General features: G+C 43.8%; 1 protein-coding gene across 1 annotated transcript in view; it reads right to left on the bottom strand.

Moving 5' to 3' along the window:
• Positions 1-20109, bottom strand: part of LOC122923879 (cytochrome P450 2G1-like) — a 57717-nt gene that overhangs the window by 15550 nt on the left and 22058 nt on the right. Inside the window, exons 6-8 of the mRNA XM_044274729.1 lie at positions 15093-15269; positions 13154-13295; positions 11110-11297 (exon numbers count right to left, since the gene is read on the bottom strand). Coding sequence (XP_044130664.1) covers positions 11110-11297; positions 13154-13295; positions 15093-15269 — 507 coding nt within the window. The remainder of the gene's footprint in view (positions 1-11109; positions 11298-13153; positions 13296-15092; positions 15270-20109) is intronic.

The following is a 20109-nucleotide window of genomic DNA, read 5'->3' as shown; positions in this document are numbered from 1 at the left end:
GCCTGTCCCCCAAACATATGAGTTTCAGAATGGCCTGCTGACGTTTACCCCGGGCTGTGCTGAAGTTGGTGGTGAAGGTGTGTGGCTGACTGGATGAGCAGGTGGAAGAAGAGGAGGAGGAAGCTGAGAAGGTGGAGGTGGCAACAGGAGGCAAAGAATGTTGCCCCGCGATCCTTGGCGGCGGAAGGACGTGCGCTAAACAGCTCTACGCCTGGGGCCCAGCTGCCACTACATTTACCCAGTGTGCAGTTAGGGAGATATAGCGTCCCTGGCCGTGCTTACTGGTCCACGTATCTGTGGTTAGGTGGACCTTGCTACAGATGGCGTTGCGCAGTGCACACTTGATTTTATCGGATACTTGGTTGTGCAGGGAAGGCACGGCTCTCTTGGAGAAGTAGTGGCGGCTGGGAACAACATACTGTGGGACAGCAAGCGACATGAGCTGTTTGAAGCTGTCTGTGTCCACCAGTCTAAATGACAGCATTTCATAGGCCAGTAGTTTAGAAATGCTGGCATTCAGGGCCAGGGATCGAGGGTGGCTAGGTGGGAATTTACGCTTTCTCTCAAATGTTTGTGAGATGGAGAGCTGAACGCTGCCGTGTGACATGGTTGAGACGCTTGGTGACGGAGGTGGTGGTGGTGTTGGTGGTACATCCCCTGTTTGCTGGGCGGCAGGTGCCAACGTTCCTCCAGAGGCAGAGGAAGAGGCCGAGGCGGCAGCAGCAGAAGAGGTAGCAGGGGGAGCCTGAGTGACTTCCTTGGTTTTAAGGTGTTTACTCCACTGCAGTTCATGCTTTGCATGCAGGTGCCTGGTCATGCAGGTTGTGCTCAGGTTCAGAACGTTAATGCCTCGCTTCAGGCTCTGATGGCACAGCGTGCAAACCACTCGGGTCTTGTCGTCAGCACATTGTTTGAAGAAGTGCCATGCCAGGGAACTCCTTGAAGCTGCCTTTGGGGTGCTCGGTCCCAGATGGCGGCGGTCAGTAGCAGGCGGAGTCTCTTGGCGGCGGGTGTTCTGCTTTTGCCCACTGCTCCCTCTTTTGCTACGCTGTTGGCTCGGTCTCACCACTGCCTCTTCCTCCGAACTGTGAAAGTCAGTGGCACGACCTTCATTCCATGTGGGGTCTAGGACCTCATCGTCCCCTGCATCGTCTTCCACCCAGTCTTGATCCCTGACCTCCTGTTCAGTCTGCACACTGCAGAAAGACGCAGCAGTTGGCACCTGTGTTTCGTCATCATCAGAGACATGCTGAGGTGGTATTCCCATGTCCTCATCATCAGGAAACATAAGTGGTTGTGCGTCAGTGCAGTCTATGTCTTCCACCGCTGGGGAAGGGCTAGGTGGATGCCCTTGGGAAACCCTGCCAGCGGAGTCTTCAAACAGCATAAGAGACTGCTGCATAACTTAAGGCTGAGACAGTTTCCCTGGTATGCATGGGGGTGATGTGACAGACTGATGGGCTTGGTTTTCAGGCGCCATCTGTGCGCTTTCTGCAGAAGACTGGGTGGGAGATAATGTGAACGTGCTGGATCCACTGTCGGCCACCCAATTGACTAATGCCTGTACCTGCTCAGGCCTTACCATCCTTAGAACGGCATTGGGCCCCACCATATATCGCTGTAAATTCTGGCGGCTACTGGGACCTGAGGTAGTTGGTACACTAGGACGTGTGGATGTGGCAGAACGGCCACGTCCTCTCCCAGCACCAGAGGGTCCACTAACACCACCACGACCATGTCCACGTCCGCGTCCCTTACTAGATGTTTTCCTCATTGTTATGGTTCACCACAACAACAAAAATATTATTTGGCCCAATGTATTGTATTCAAATTCAGCGGGATATAAATTTGAGGCCTAGTATTTAGGCGCTGGGTGACCGGTATGGATTTAGTGACAGAATTAGACTTGGAAATGCACAGTAGCGTGTGTGTGAAGTTATTCTGAATGACCCTATGTGCACCTTGAATATTATATACCCTTTTAGGGATAGATTTCAAATAGCTCTGATATAGCAGAAACCACTAAATTATGAAATTGCTAAATTGGGAATTGTATTTCAACCCAGAACAAAAAATGTGCTTTGACGGACACTAAATAACTTTCCCAGCCACAACAGGACAGCGGTAACGACAGATTTAGCGGGATATAAATTTGAGGCCTAGTATTTAGGCGCTGGGTGACCGGTAAGGATTTACTAACAGAATTAGACTTGGAAATGCACAGTAGCGTGTGTGTGAAGTTATTCTGAATGACCCTATGTGCACCTTGAATATTATATACCCTTTTAGGGATAGATTTCAAATAGCTCTGATATAGCAGAAACCACTAAATTATGAAATTGCTAAATTGGGAATTGTATTTCAACCCAGAACAAAAAATGTGCTTTGACAGACACTAAATAACTTTCCCAGCCACAACAGGACAGCGGTAACGAGAGATTTAGCGGGATATAAATTTGAGGCCTAGTATTTAGGCGCTGGGTGACCGGTATGGATTTAGTGACAGAATTAGACTTGGAAATGCACAGTAGCGTGTGTGTGAAGTTATTCTGAATGACCCTATGTGCACCTTGAATATTATATACCCTTTTAGGGATAGATTTCAAATAGCTCTGATATAGCAGAAACCACTAAATTAGGAAATTGCTAAATTGGGAATTGTATTTCAACCCTGAACAAAAAATGTGCTTTGACGGACACTAAATAACTTGCCCAGCCACAGCAGTACAGCGGTAACGACAGATTTAGCGGGATATAAATTTGAGGCCTAGTATTTATGCGCTGGGTGACCGGTATGGATTTAGTGACAGAATTAGACTGGGATATGACCAAAAAATAACCACACTATTGCTGGTTAAATGCACTTGGTGTGACAGCTTGACCAACCACACTACTGAGGGTTAAATGCACTTGGTGACGGGCGCAGCTTGCCCCTGATGTAGTATATATATGGCCAAAAAATGAACAGACAATCGCTGGTTAAATGCACTTGGTGTGACAGCTTCACCCTGATGTAGGCTTTAGCCAAAAAACAACCACACCATTGAGGGTTAAATGCACTTGGTGACAGGCGCAGCTTGCCCCTGATGTAGTATATGGCCAAAAAATGAACAGACTATTGCTGGTTAAATGCACTTGGTGTGACAGCTTGACCAACCACACTACTGAGGGTTAAATGCACTTGGTGACGGGCGCAGCTTGCCCCTGATGTAGTATATGGCCAAAAAATGAACAGACTATTGCTGGTTAAATGCACTTGGTGTGATAGCTTGACCAACCACACTACTGAGGGTTTAATGCACTTGGTGACGGGCGCAGCTTGCCCCTGATGTAGTATATTGCCAAAAAATAAACAGACTATTGCTGGTTAAATGCACTTGGTGTGACAGCTTCACCCTGATGTAGGCTTTAGCCAAAAAACAACCACACCATTGAGGGTTAAATGCACTTGGTGACGGGCGCAGCTTGCCCCTGATGTAGTATATGGCCAAAAAATAAACAGACTATTGCTGGTTAAATGCACTTGGTGTGACAGCTTCACCCTGATGTAGGCTTTAGCCAAAAAACAACCACACCATTGAGGGTTAAATGCACTTGGTCGCAGCTTGGATGCACTTGATCGCAGCACCGCACAAGACACAAAATGGCCGCCGATCACCCCAGAAAAAAGTGACTGACAAACGGTCTGGGCAGCCTAAAAACAGTGAGCAATTGAGTATCAGCAGCTCAATGATCCACAGCTGCAGATCGATCAATTAATCAAGTGCTTTGGAGGAGTTAATCAGCCTAATCTCGCCCTACTGTCGCAGCCGCAACCTCTCCCTACGCTAATCAGAGCAGAGTGACGGGCGGCGCTATGTGACTCCAGCTTAAATAGAGGCTGGGTCACATGGTGCTCTGGCCAATCGCAGCCATGCCAATAGTAGGCATGGCTGTGACGGTCTCTTGGGGCAAGTAGTATGACGCTTGTTGATTGGCGGCTTTCAAAAAGCGCCAAGAAAGCGTCACAAAAGCGCCAAGAAAGCGACGAACACCGAACCCGAACCCGGACTTTTATGAAAATGCCCGGGTTCGGGTCCGTGTCACGGACACCCCAAAATTCGGTACGAACCCGAACTATACAGTTCGAGTTCGCTCATCCCTATCTATAACAATGTGATATTTTAATTTTCGTGACAGCTTTCTTAGTAATTAAATCATGTAAGAATTCAGGAGTAACTATAAGAAGAAGGTGACTATTCAGAGTGCTAGAGAGTGCTGACCTCAATTGAAAATATGCATACCAAGCCACCTCGCCCAAATCTGCCCTCTGCCCTAGCTCCATCGGGGGCAAAATTTGTCCACCACTAACCACCTGATGTAGGTACTGAACATTCTCAGTCCTCCAGTACTGGCAACAGTTCAGATCCCTTAAATTCAAAAGCTTTGGATTATGCCACAATGTGGTGCAGATAAGTGATGCCTCAACTCCACACCAACTCCTAATAACCAGCCAGGTCTTTATAGCCATTCTGCAAAAAAGTGTATACCCAGTCTGTATGTTCAGTAAGTAATCGGACTCCAATACAGTAAAAAAGTCAGTGGAACCTGAGTCTTTCACCACCCTGTTGCAGAAGTGGCTATTTCCCAGTCATTAGCCACCTCCGGACCGCCTAACGCACATGTGCGTTCCGGAGGTGGCAGCCCCGCGCACAGTCACGCATATATGCGTCATCTCGCGAGACGCGAGATTTCCTGTGAACGCGCGCACACAGGCGCGCGCGCTCACAGGAACGGAAGGTAAGCGAGTGGATCTCCAGCATGCCAGCGGCGATCGTTCGCTGGCAGGCTGGAGATCCGAATTTTTTAACCCCTAACAGGTATATTAGACGCTGTTTTCATAACAGCGTCTAATATACCTCCTACCTGGTCCTCTGGTGGTCCCTTTTGTTAGGATCGACCACCAGAGGACTCAGGTAGGTCAGTACAGTCGCACCAAACACCACACTACACTACACTACACCCCCCCCCCGTCACTTATTAACCCCTTATAAACCCCTGATCACCCATGATCACCCCATATAAACTCCCTGATCACCCCCCTGTCATTGATCACCGCCCTGTCATTGATCACCCCCCTGTCAGGCTCCGTTCAGACGTCCGTATGATTTTTACGGATCCACGGATACATGGATTGGATCCGCAAAACGCATACGGACGTCTAAATGGAGCCTTACAGGGGGGTGATCAATGACAGGCGGGTGATCACCCATATACACTCCCTGATCACCCCCTGTAATTGATCACCCCCCTGTCATTGATCACCCCCCTGTAAGGCTCCATTCAGACGTCCGCATGATTTTTACGGATCCATGGATACATGGATCGGATCCGCAAAACACATGCGGACGTCTGAATGGAGCCTTACAGGGGGGTGATCACCCATATACACTCCCTGATCACCCCCTGTCATTGATCACCCCCCTGTCATTGATCACCCCCCTGTAAGGCTCCATTCAGACGTCCGCATGATTTTTACGGATCCATGGATACATGGATCGGATCCGCAAAACACATGCGGACGTCTGAATGGAGCCTTACAGGGGGGTGATCACCCATATACACTCCCTGATCACCCCCTGTCATTGATCACCCCCCTGTAAGGCTCCATTCAGACGTCCGCATGATTTTTACGGATCCATGGATACATGGATCGGATCCGCAAAACACATGCGGACGTCTGAATGGAGCCTTACAGGGGGTGATCAATGACAGGCGGGTGATCACCCATATACACTCCCTGATCACCCCCCTGTCATTGATCACCCCCCTGTAAGGCTCCATTCAGACGTCCGCATGTGTTTTGTGGATCCGATCCATGTATCTATGGATCCGTAAAAATCATGCGGATATCTGAATGGAGCCTTACAGGGGGGGTGATCAGTGACAGGGGGGTGATCACCCTGATCACCCCCTGTCATTGATAACCCCCCTGTAAGGCTCCATTCAGACGTCCGAATGTGTTTTGTGGATCCGATCCATGTATCCATGGATCCGTAAAAAATCATGCGGATGTCTGAATGGAGCCTTACAGGGGGGGTGATCAGTGACAGGGGGGTGATCACCCTGATCACCCCCTGTCATTGATAACCCCCCTGTAAGGCTCCATTCAGACGTCCGCATGTGTTTTGTGGATCCGATCCATGTATCCATGGATCCGTAAAAAATCATGCGGATGTCTGAATGGAGCCTTACAGGGGGGGTGATCAGTGACAGGGGGGTGATCACCCTGATCACCCCCTGTCATTGATAACCCCCCTGTAAGGCTCCATTCAGACGTCCGCATGTGTTTTGCGGATCCGATCTATGGATCCGTAAAAATTATACGGACGTCGGAATGGAGCCTTACCAGGGGGGTGATCAATGACAGAGGGGTGATCCGGGAGTCTATATGGGTGATTACCCCCCTGTCATTGATCACTCCCCCTGTCATTGATCACCCCCCCCTGTAAGGCTCCATTCAGACATTTTTTTTGGCACAAGTTAGCGGAAATTTTTTGTTTGTTTTTGTTTTTGTTTTTTCTTACTGAGTCTCATATTCTACTAACTTGTGTCAAAAAATAAAATCTCCCATGAACTCACCATACCCCTCACGGAATCCAAATGCGTAAACATTTTTAGACATTTATATTCCAGACTTCTTCTCACGCTTTAGGGCCCCTAAAAAGCCAGGGCAGTATAAATACCCCACATGTGACCCCATTTCGGAAAGAAGACACCCCAAGGTATTCGCTGAGGGGCATTTTGAGTCCATGAAAGATTGAAATTTTTGTCCTAAGTTAGCGGAAAGTGAGACTTTGTGAGAAAAAAACCAAAAAAATCAATTTCCGCTAACTTATGCAAAAAATTAAAAATTTCTAGGAACTCGCCAGGCCCCTCATTGAATACCTTTGGGTGTCTTCTTTCCAAAGTGGGGTCACATGTGGGGTATTTATACTGCCCTGGCTTTTTAGGGGCCCGAAAGTGTGAGAAGAAGTCTGGGATCCAAATGTCTAAAAATGCCCTCCTAAAAGGAATTTGGGCCCCTTTGCGCATCTAGGCTGCAAAAAAGTGTCACACATCTGGTATCGCCGTACTCAGGAGAAGTTGGTGAATGTGTTTTGGGGTGTCATTTTACATATACCCATGCTGGGTGAGAAAAATATCTTGGTCAAATGCCAACTTTGTATAAAAAAATAGGAAAAGTTGTCTTTTGCCAAGATATTTCTCTCACCCAGCATGGTTATATGTAAAATGGCACCCCAAAACACATTCCCCAACTTCTCCTGAGTACGGCGATACCAGATGTGTGACACTTTTTTGCAGCCAAGGTGGGCAAAGGGGCACATATTCCAAAGAGCACCTTTCGGATTTCACCGGCCATTTTTTACAGATTTTGATTGCAAAGTACTTCTCACACATTTGGGCCCCTAAATTGCCAGGGCAGTATAACTACGCCACAAGTGACCCCATTTTGGAAAGAAGACACCCCAAGGTATTCCGTGAGGGGCATGGCGAGTTCCTAGAATTTTTTATTTTTTGTCGCAAGTTAGTGGAATATGAGACTTTGTAAGGAAAAAAGAGAAAAGAAAAAAAATCATCATTTTCCGCTAACTTGTGACAAAAAATAAAAAATTCTAGGAACTCGCCATGCCCCTCACGGAATACCTTGGGGTGTCTTCTTTCCAAAATGGGGTCACTTGTGGCGTAGTTATACTGCCCTGGCAATTTAGGGGCCCAAATGTGTGAGAAGTACCTTGCAATCAAAATGTGTAAAAAATGGCCTGCAAAATCTGAAAGGTGCACTTTGGAATATGTGCCCCTTTGCCCACCTTGGCAGCAAAAAAGTGTGACACATCTGGTATCGCCGTACTCAGGAGAAGTTGGGGAATGTGTTTTGGGGTGTCATTTTACATATACCCATGCTGGGTGAGAGAAATATCTTGGCAAAAGACAACTTTTCCCATTTTTTTATACAAAGTTGGCATTTGACCAAGATATTTTTCTCACCCAGCATGGGTATATGTAAAATGACACCCCAAAACACATTCCCCAACTTCTCCTGAGTATGGCGATACCAGATGTGTGACACTTTTTTGCTGCCAAGGTGGGCAAAGGGGCACATATTCCAAAGTGCACCTTTTGGATTTCACCGGTCATTTTTTACACATTTTGATTGCAAAGTTCTTCTCACACATTTGGGCCCCTAAATTGCCAGGGCAGTATAACTACGCCACAAGTGACCCCATTTTGGAAAGAAGACACCCCAAGGTATTCCGTGAGGGGCATGGCGAGTTCCTAGAATTTTTTATTTTTTGTCGCAAGTTAGTGGAATATGAGACTTTGTAAGAAAAAAAAAATATAAAAAAATCATCATCATTTTCCGCTAACTTGTGACAAAAAATAAAAAGTTCTATGAACTCACTATGCCCATCAGCGAATACCTTAGGGTGTCTACTTTCCGAAATGGGGTCATTTGTGGGGGTTTTCTACTGTTTGGGCATTGTAGAACCTCAGGAATCATGACAGGTGCTCAGAAAGTCAGAGCTGTTTCAAAAAGCGGAAATTCACATTTTTGTACCATAGTTTGTAAATGCTATAACTTTTACCCAAACCATTTTTTTTTTGCCAAAACATTTTTTTTTTATCAAAGACATGTAGAACAATAAATTTGGCGAAAAATTTATATATGGATGTCGTTTTTTTTGCAAAATTTTACAGCTGAAAGTGAAAAATGTCATTTTTTTGCAAAAAAATCGTTACATTTTGATTAATAACAAAAAAAGTAAAAATGTCAGCAGCAATAAAATACCACCAAATGAAAGCTCCATTAGTGAGAAGAAAAGGAGGTAAAATTCATTTGGGTGGTAAGTTGCATGACCGAGCGATAAACGGTGAAAGGAGTGTAGTGCCGAAGTGTAAAAAGTGCTCTGGTCATGAAGGGGGTTTCACCTAGCGGGGCTGAAGTGGTTAAAAAAGCTAAGTTGAGAGGCCATAAAGTATCCCTTAAAATAGGGGAGATTAAGACCTCCCTGGTTGTAGGGCATGGAGAAATAGAGCGCCTTCAATCTCACGCGCTTCCTCCCCCATAGTAGGTCGTTAAGCATCCGCTCTATCAATCTAAAATACTTATCTGCGATCCATACAGGCGAGTTACGCAGGACATAAAGGACCTGGGGCAGCACTACCATTTTTATTAAAGAGATTCTGTCCGCTCTTGCATATACAATTTTTTGCCATATCTTGATTTTAGCCCTCAGTTTTGTCAGCAGGGGAATCAAATTAAGTTGTAAATATTCCTGAGGTTTGGCAGAAACTGAAATCCCCAGGTACTTTATTGATTCAGAGACTGTTAACTGGTTATCCCAATCACCTCGCAGCTCGTCTATAGGAAGGAGAACAGTCTTCTCCCAATTGATCTCCAAACCAGACGGCACAGAAAAGGAACCAACCAAATCCATTATGCGAGGGAGAGTGGTTTCTGTTTGATGAACAAAAACCAAGATATCATCTGCTTAGAGGGATACACGGTCATGCTTCCCCATTATGCCAAAACCGGCCACCTGCAGATCCTGCCTTATGCTAGCTGCTAAGGGTTCAATGTAGATATTAAACAAGAGAGGGGAAAGAGGGCAGCCTTGACGGGTACCTCTTCCTAAAGTGAAGCTCTCTGTGATCGTATCATTAATCCTAATCCTAGCAACTGGGGAGCTATATAATAACTGAACCATCGCCATAAATCTAGGGCCATATTCTATTTCTTGAACGTGATTTATGTGGGCGGCCATCTTGCCTGAGCTGTTCTTAACAGCATTTAGAAAGCATCAAGAAAGTTGCTTTACGGCAACCGCAGGGGCCATAGACAATGGATAGTGTGCAAGCATGACCACCACAGATGGATTGCAGGGCGTTGGTAACCATGGAAACAAGCAATGTATAATGTGATGGAAATGAATGAAGCCAGTAAAGGAAGCGATATGGATCATAGCAATACATTAGTAAGTGCCTTGTATTAATTTCCTCTACATAATACATGCCATTTGCTGAAAAGATACAACCCGTTTAAGGATGTAAGCCAAAGCATAGCCTTATCTGAAAAAAACCTTAGAGGTATATGTGGAAACAGCCTAAGCTTTGAGCTATAGTCTACTGCCATCGTTTTCTGTGGGTTACATGGTGGCAACTTCAAGTCTTCTGGTCAACCTATATTTTTGGGTGAAGTCATACTGTTTGTGAACTTTGTGTACTAGTTCTGCAAGATGGGGTATACCTCAAGCCAAATTTTTAGGGGATATCGGGGTTCTCTAGATACAAATACAGTTAGAGGGAATTTTGTTGGTTTGGTGACAAGCTCTATACTTACATGGTTGAATTCATTTAAGGAATATTCCTAGATTTGAATCATTGACTGCTGTGATACCAGCTAATATGTCACTGGTAGCATCCACCGTTCATTCGCCCTAAAGCTGCATTGACATGAGCCAATAATCATCCAGATTATTGAAACGCTTGTTCATCGGGTGATCCTGTCATTCATGCAGACACCATCGATCATAGTTTATGGGCAGCAGATCGTGTCATCTAAACAGCGATCTGCTGCTCAGAAACCAGTAGCGACCCCTCATCCTCATACAGCGAACGAGATCTCTGCATGTAAATGCAGCGGTCTTCTTACCTGAACGACCAGCTGACTGTCGGGACGGAACGCTTCTTTCCTGACAATCGGCTGTAGAATCGTCCCATGTAAATTCACCTTTAGTCATTTTAATCCAAGGACATTGTCTGAGTCCCTTGATAAATCACAGTCAGAGAACACTGGATAAAAGTAAAGCTCATTTACCCCTAGGTGCACAGTAACTTATTTTTCTAATTTTTTAATCCCTATTGGTGCCTGTTTCGGGCATCCAACAGAAGATAGGGAAGTTTCATTAAGCTCTTTTAAGGAACATTTAGAACCTCAATTAGCATTTAGCTGGTAAATGATCAGTTTCCATTGCATAATGCTTTTATCTGTATGGTATGATGACTACGTATGATCCTCAAGTCAATATGATATTGCTGAAAAGTATTAATGTGTACATTTCTGCTGACCTTTGGGATAGTGTATCCTCTGAACGTGGTGGTCTCGGCCGCTGCATGGGGAAGACCCAGAGGAACAATGTCTGAATGTCTCTGGATCTCATGAATAACAGCTTCTGTGTATGGCATCTTGCTCCGATCCTCTAAAGAAGGACACCGATCCTGACCAACCACTGCATCAATTTCTTTTTGAACTTTAGCTGAGGAGACAGAAATCAAATTACTTTCGACTTTTTCTAACCTGGTAGCTAAGGGGATTTTGGGGGGTTTATAATGCATAATTAACAAACGTGCCTCTTGTGCCACGTGCTAATTTGTGATGTCCACAGCATTCTAGTGAGATGATGTCACCTAAGCACACAGACTAGATGTTTATATTAGGCCACATAGACCTTTAAAATCTGTCCTACCAAATACAGGGCACCATTTATGGCATTCAGTTATCTTCAAATCAAGTTGCAGTCTATCTGACTGGCCAGAGACTTCTTACAGACTAGGCTAGGATTGTGGCCCAGTGGTAATCACTGGGGTTCTGGGTTCAAATCTAACTAAGGGTAACATCTGTGGTTACTGATAGGTTAGAGTAGGTTTCTGATATTGGGAAATTGCTGTTGATTGTGAGCCTTACTGAGCAGAGAGATTGATGTAAATCAATTCTACGGAATATGTAAGCACTAGTGTGGAGCGCGAATATTTTTATAGCAAATGTGAATATCGGCACTTTGAGAAATATATATATTCGTAATTGCGAATATTCAATTTTTTCTATTAATTTTTTTTCCATCAGTAACCTCCCTTCTTGCTTGTGGGCCAATGAGAAGGCTGCAATGTCTTTGTCAGAGCTTAGCAACATCCCTAGCAACCAATAGGAAAGTTGCCTACCCCTTACTATATAAGAACCTCCCCAGCAGCCATTTTCTGCTGCTTTTTGCAGTTCTGAGAGAGAGAGAGAGAGCAGTGACATTTCTGTGCTCTGTGCTTTCATCTGGATCCTATTCCTCATCCAATTACATTAGATGGTTAGTAAGCTCATATATATAATACAGATAGTTAGTCGGAGATAGTCAGTGTAGGTTATATCCTGATATAGTGTAGCTGATCCATACATGCTACAGACATAGTGCTGTGATGTCACAACAATACTTAGTGCACCAATCAGTAATATCTACTCAGACCTGATAAAATGTGAAGTTGCATGTATTGCGCGAAAAATATGCACATCATTATTGCCGATTTGCGCAATTGCGAATATATTGGAGCACTCTATCAGGAGTTGCTACCAACCATTTTCTCCAGTCTCAGGAAACTTCTAGCAGCTTGACAAATGTAGCAAAAATGAGCCATGCCTGTATTGCGTGTGCGATACGTGCAAATGACATTGCAGATTTTCGCAATCAAGAAAATAATGACTGGAGATCGCAAATTTTCGAATTTGCAAATTCATGACGAATATTAGGCCATAAATTAGCGAAATATTGTAAAAACGAATATTGCCTATGCTACTCATGACTAGTAAGGACTATGCCAGCAGGAGTAATTTTTTTACTTCCAAATATGGACAAGGATTAGAACGTGCTCTTAAAATTTCTGTCACTTTTGACATCAAGAAATGTGTACATTTAACGCTTTGTATGTTGTCAAAAAACCTGGCCTTGATGGCATAGATATGATATATTTGGCCCAGCATCATGGCTTCATTATAAATAACACCCATGATGCACCTGTAAACAGCACATGACGAACAGTTCCACCTTTAAAACCCCAATCAGTTGAATCGTGTTTCCATTATCTAATTTTGAAACTTAAAGTGTATCTGTCATTTTCTCGGCAGAACTCTCGATCATTGGGGTCTGAGTGTTAAGATCATTATGATTTCTAAAACAAGAGGAAAACATGCTCAGCGTTGTACAAACTCGGACTTCCAGGACCCTGTAGGCCTCTCTCTTTGCTGTCTAAATAGAGCTGAGAGGATTCAATCAGAATTTAGAAAAACTACAGTATATCCTAACAAATACATATATGTATGTCATGTAATGTATAATTCAATAAACAATACCTTGTATGTCTCGATGCTTGGTCAGGATTCTGAAGCTGTGTCTCAATGTAGTGCTTGTTGTTTCTGTGCCAGCAAAGAAGAGGTTCAAAACAGTGACAAACATGTTATCAAAGTGGAACTCGGTGTTAGGGTTTCCCTTTTCCTGGAGGTACAAACAAAAATTATTTTTTAACATAAACCATAAATTATATGACAAATGTATCATTTATAGTAAGCGCTAAAGATGAGAATCGATTCTAATCAGATTCATTACGAATTTCATGAAAACTTGTCTGCCAAACGAATCCAAACATTTGACACTCCTTTTTGGGTGAATTTAAAAAAATCGCCCATCACCGCTTTACTGTGAAAATTGGCGGGAAAAATCAGGAAGGAGGAAGAAAATAAAGGAATACATGAGGGTGGGGGAGGGCTCAGAGCAGAGGCTGACATACAGCCTAATCAGTCAATCAGGATGCAATATGAAGACAGGTCCTCATGCTCAGAAGGAAGAAATGCCATTCTGTGTTCAACTTGTGACCTGAAAGGATGTGGCTGTATCTAGAGATGAGCAAAGTTATAAAAAATTTGATTTGGCTGCTTCGACAAAGTTCGCAAAGAAATTTGATTAGTTACAAATTACTTTGTCATAAATTGCCTTTCATTGTATGTAGTGGGTGCAATGACAGGGAACAGTGATCGCCCCCCTGTCACTGAACCCCTCAGATGTCGCGTTCAACTATGATCGCAGCATCTAACATTGATGTTGAGGCCTTTCAGGGGTTAATCAGGAGTTAAACAAAAAAATTGATACCTCATCCGTTTGCAGCCTTCTTGATTAAAGAAAACGTGCCAAATCTCTGGCGCACTGAACGCTAGCCATGTGTGGTGATGTAATCACTGATGATGTCACCGTGCCCAGCCTGTGTGATGATGTTGTGACGTCACATTAGCCCTTCTAACCCCATACTACAGAATGTTAAGCCAATAAGATAACTCAGTTTTTACTCATTTTTACCTTCTATGAGAACTTGGGCCTTGACTGTGGAACATGCAGCAGGACCAATATCATAATGTCTAAGGGGATTTTGAGGCCTCAAGGCCTCAGAAAATCACTACTATAGTATATATGAAACATAACGGTTGGTGGATCCTATTACTTAGTTTGCAACCCACAAACTTCACTTTGCCCATCTGACTTTAACTATGCCCCATCTCCACCTGCCCTCCTTCTTCAATCATTATATGAAACATAATGGTTGGTGGCTCCTGCTACTTGGTTTTTAGCCTAAGCACTTAAGTTGACTCCTCTGGCCTTATGTAGCTGGCTGACATGAGCGATGTGCTAATGTCAGCAGAACATGACTGTATGACGTATATCTCCCTGCCTGCTGCCGATCCCTCAAAATATAGACTTTAATAATATGCTAGAGGCTTACTCTAGGTGCTAGTGGGGCATTGCTGTAACACCTAGAGGCTCTGTCTTCTCACCCTTTGGCATGCCCATGTCCAGTTGATTGACATCCTAGTTCTCCTCTGTGCCTGTAAAGTCCCGCGCCTGCGCCGTCCCGTTTAATATTCAGTGCAGGCACAGTGAATGAAGACGGCAGCAGGAGAGTGCCCTTCACTTACTGCGATTGCGCCGAATACTAAACGGGACGGCGCACGCGCAGGATTTCGGGGGCACTTAGGAGAACTAGGATGTCAATCAACTGGACATAGGCGTGCCAAAGGGTGAGAAGACGGAGCCTCTAGGTGCTGCAGCAACGCCCCACTAGCACCTAGAGGCTCATTAGCATATTATAAAAGTCTTTATTTTGAGGGAACGGCGGCAAGCAGATAGATATAAGTCATACAGTCATGTTCTGCTGACATTAGCACATCGCTCATGTCAGCCAGCTACATAACGATTTTTCTGATGACAGAAACCCTTTAACCATCTCCATTCCCATTTTCTCACCTCTTCCATCTTTATAAGAAAACAATCTATAAAATCTCTGGGACAGTTCTGGTCCAATGTTCCTTGATGTGCCTTCACTTTGTCCAATACAAATGATTTCAGAGTTGAAATATTTTGGAATATCCTCTGATGTTGTCCAGGGATTTTAGTGAGGAGATTGGGGAAGGCGTTAAGTAGCTGTACGGGAGATAAAAACAATAATATCTTTAATACTTTTCTAAAGATAACCAGAAGAAATCATCATTACCAACTTCCCTCAAGTAATTATCTACATTCTGTATTTCAGGATTCCATACAGACAAAGCTGTTGAGTCTACTTCCAAAAATAGCAATGACATCAGCATCTCCAGAAAACGGTGACCTTATTGGGTCAGTCCAACATGTGCAAATCTGGGACGTTTCAGCTACAACATTTTTCAAGCATGCTGAGTCTATCATCACTACTTTTTGTCATATGCCTCCAGATGTACTTACAACATTAGTGTCACAAGGCCTCAAAGACTGCAAGCCATAGGGTAGTGTAAGACTGGTTAAAAGAACTATAAAATGGAGGCTCACCTTAAAAAGTTGTGCTGTCAATAGGCACAACGTTACTGTAGGTTTATCGAACTCGTGTGTCCACTTGTCGGTTTATGCTGCCAAAGTATCCAAAAATTCGGGAGAAGATGCCCAGTCTTCCCCAAAGGCAATGTAGTAGGGATATATCAGGACAACGACGTGGCGCAAACACACCGGCCAGGACACTCACATGAAGAACAACAAGGTTCCTCCTCTTCACTGAGCCCCCCTTTCAGACGACCATGTATTTCCTGTAAATGGCCACAAGAGATCAGTAGAGTCCCTTAATTAGCAGCTATCGCCTCAGTCCGACGACTACACTAATCATTTTTTTCCTAGTTATTTCCCTCTCAGTTGCTTGTGAACATCCGAGAAGGCTTGGATGTTCACGAGCAACAGAGAGGAAAAGAACTAGGAAAAAAATGATTAGTGTAGTCGTCGGACTGAGGAGATAGCTGCTAATTAAGGGACTCTACTGACCTCTCGTGGCCATTTACAGGTAAGAGATGGTAGTCTGAAAGGGGGGCTCAGTGAAGAGGAGGAACCTTGTTGTTCTTCATGTAAGTGTCCTGGCCGGTGTGTTTGCGCCACGTCGTTGTCCTGATATATCCCTACTGCGTTTGCGCACAGTAAGAAACAGATACGGCCTGTCTGGTGGCCGGAATCACAGGAGTGCGCACAGGCTCACATTCCCAGCCACCTCATATCTGCTTATAGTCTGCAGTAAAACAGCTCAGAGGCAGGGGTATCTCTTACACACAAACTTATTTTTTTTTCCATTTCCGTTCCGTTTTTGCAGTTTCCGTTTGCGGTCCGTATGTGGAACCATTCATTTCATTTGTACTCCGTGTGCATTCCGTTTCCATATTTCCGTATATCCGCTCTACTCAAGTAAATGGGTCCGCAAAAAATACGGAATGCATATGGAACACATCGTTATGTCATCCGTATTTTGCGCATCCATGCCCACTTTGCCCATGTGTTTACTGTTTACAAACATTACAGTACATTACAGTAAGGCCTCTTGCACACAAACGTTTTTTTTTTTCCGTTTCCGTTCCGTTTTTGCGGATTCCGTATGGGGAACCATTAATTTTATCGGTTCTGCAAAAAAAACAGAATGCACTCCGTATGCATTCCGTTTCCGTGTTTCCGTATATCCGTTCCGCTGAAAGATAGAACTTATCCTATTATTGCCCGCAAATAATGATCCACGGCTCCATTCAAGTCAATGGGTCCACAAAAAATACAGAATACATACGGAACACATCTGTATTTTGCAGACCCATGCCCACTTTGCCCATGTGTATACTGTTAAAACACATTACTGTACATTACAATAATGATTAAAAATATTATGTTTCTGTTTGCGATCCCCAAACAACGGATCTCATACGGGAACCATATAGAGACTTTTTGCGGAACTAAGGAACGGAAACAAACACAACGGAAACATAAAACTGAACAATGGATCCATTAAAAATGGACCGCAAAATACTGAAAAAGCCATACGGTCGTGTGCAAGAGGCCTGAAGCTGTTTTACACAGCTAGAGCAGCTCCAATCCCTGCTAGATGCCATCTTCTGATAGATGACAATTAGTAAGGCGGCTGCTGGAGATTTGAAACACTGCTAACATCAGAGGTCAGGCAGAGCTGCGGGAAGCCACTGTTATCAGTGGGAGAAGGTGCACTCCAGAGCAAACCCTTCATGGAGAGGGCTGAATTTAAGTTTGGCTATGAATAGGGGGCAGGGTGAAGGGAGAGAATATATGAGTTGAGATCAAGGACGGGATGCAAGAACTTTTTTACTATGGTATAAAAACACAGGGCTGGCGTCAGCACCCGGCGGCCCACTCAAGTCTATGCTGAAGATCTCTGTACGGGGAATCTACCAGTGTTACTGAACACTCAGGACTCTAGTTCCCGACTTAGGAGTCCCTGCTCTGACTCCATATATGGCTATGTCCATACATGGAGTCAGTACTATGAACATGAAAGGGGTATCCCCAAGCATTATCAGTATGCTTGGGGACACCCAGTGCATTTAAGTTTAATTTAGCCTCTATTTCTAAAATGTTTCTGCTAGGATTTGAACTCCCAACCTTCTATATTAGATGCAAGAACCTTAACCACTGAGCTATGAAGCTCAATGACAACCTGTGCTAGAAAAACCTCATATTAGTTTCTCATGTATTAGGTATTCCTATACAGCAGAAGTATAATTTTATATATTTTTTGTAATTGTAAAAAAATGTATGGCACAAAATAAATGAGTAATTACAAATATATATATATCCATAGAAAAAGTCAGGCAGCACTCCCTTAATATACAGCTGTAGCTGTAAGGTGCCCGCGGTGGTCCCTCGATTCAGGACGTTAAACAGCCAAGAAAATCCGCAGCACTCCTTGAAGTATAAAAAAATGTGTAGTTTTATTCACACCTCTCACCTGACTTCAGAAAGGTTCTGTGAGAGAACCGAAACGTTGTCTAATTTTTGTGTGAATAAAACTACAAAAAATTTTTTACTTCAAGGAGTGCTGCGGATATTCTTGGCTATATATATATATATATATATATATATATATATATATAAAACCATACTTCTGATATATATGAATGCATATTATGTGGGAAACTACTACTGAGGTTTTTAGCCATAATATATGTACAGCAGGTTAATATGAAGCTCTATAGCCCAGTCATTAAGGTTCTTAACTTTAATGTAGAACGCTATGAGTTTGAATCCCAGCATAATCATTTCAACAATAGAGGCTAAAAAAAAACTTAAATGGACACACCAACCTTTTTAAATTGTGTAACTATTATTTTTTGTTGGGAAAGGTGGCAACCGTAACAGACCCCCATAACTTTTTTATAGTTATGTCTACAGATATATGTGGGGGCTCATTTGAGGGAAATTTGTCTTTTTTTTACAATAACATTTTGGGGGGTGTATGAATTGATCACTTTTTAATACATTTTCTTGGGAGGTAAAGTGATGAAAAAACGGCAAATCAGCCTTTTTTTTTTTTACATCTTTCACTATATGGGCTAACTTTTTTATATTTTAATAGTATGGGTGTTTTTGCATATGACAATTGTCACGGATGATCCGCGAGAATATTGAACTGTCCTCCCAATATTATCAATATTACTCTGCCTTATTGAACAGTAGGTCTATTAAACAGTAATTATTTCCCTAGGCCCCAGAACCTACAATTTGATTATTCAGAGCGTCTCCTTCTGTCCTTCTGTTGTACCCAGAGAACAACATAGTCCTTTTGTTCAAGTCAGTCAATAGATGCCCAGCAGATAACGCAATTACAGCTGGCTTCCTCAGGTTGACAAAAGAACTTCCCTTTCTGAAGAGATATCACAGCTAGGTGTGAAGACTGCACCTGGGGGGAGCCATATGGTGTCGCTGCCATAAGGGTCTGTAAGCTAGCTTGCTGCAGACAGGCCGGCACCAAGGTTTCCCAGATTGCAACATGAATCTGAGATATGATTTTTACCTTTTTAAGAGAGCCCATGCATCTTACGGACGTAAAAATTACATCATCGTGTCACTCAGAATTCACTGGACGTTTACATAGGACAAACATAACTCTAAGATGTGCCCAGGTAAAGTTATGGTGTTACCCCATCATAGAACCAGTTATAATAGTAATATTTGGTATCCCTGAACTCCATATTTTGTGGGGAATGTGAATATGTGCTTGTTACTTGTGTACAGCGGAGACATCCCGCGATATGGCACATGCCATATTTCAGAACTGACATTCACCTCAGGAATACAGCCTGCCCAGCAGGCGGACTCTCAATTCCCCGCCTTGATTCTGGGAGCCTTTATAACAAAGACCTAGAATCTGCTAAAGGAGTTCTCCACTTTTAACACCTGAAGAGGGCCTCAGCCAGAGAACCCGTGGGCTGAAGGCATATTACACTGGACAAAGGCTTCTTGGACTTTATCCCTGCAACGGACTATTTCACCAACGGACATCTTTTCTGCGGAAACTAAGTATTTTCTTTTCTCCCTTTTGTTTATTGGACTATACTTTCCTTGATTATTGTGTTATAATTACTGTGCATCGTGATAATTTGTATTGTATATAGATATATAATAAATGACCTCCAAGTCATTTCTCTAGCCATATGCCTGTTTTCAAACACTGCAAAAACTTACCCTAGCCTCTCCGAAGAGAAAGCTACTCGGTTGTGTTATCTCGATAGTGGGTTCCTTGCTCCCATAAATTGCAAGGTGGTGGCAGTTAAACTACCCGGTGTGTGGTTCCGGTCCAGTTCGTCACACGCTTACTTGCGGTCAATCGGCGGTCCACTCCCTGCGCTTTCAGCCTATCGACTGTACGGACTCAAGTTAGACTGTCGGTGTGCTGAAAGTGGCTGGGAGGCCTGTTTGCGGATTGACCACTAGGGGCGCTGTGACGGTTTTGTGACGT

The sequence above is a fragment of the Bufo gargarizans genome, unplaced genomic scaffold (genome assembly GCF_014858855.1).
Source record: "Bufo gargarizans isolate SCDJY-AF-19 unplaced genomic scaffold, ASM1485885v1 original_scaffold_2032_pilon, whole genome shotgun sequence".
Taxonomy (NCBI): domain Eukaryota; kingdom Metazoa; phylum Chordata; class Amphibia; order Anura; family Bufonidae; genus Bufo; species Bufo gargarizans.
This window is presented reverse-complemented; position numbering and strand designations above follow the sequence as displayed.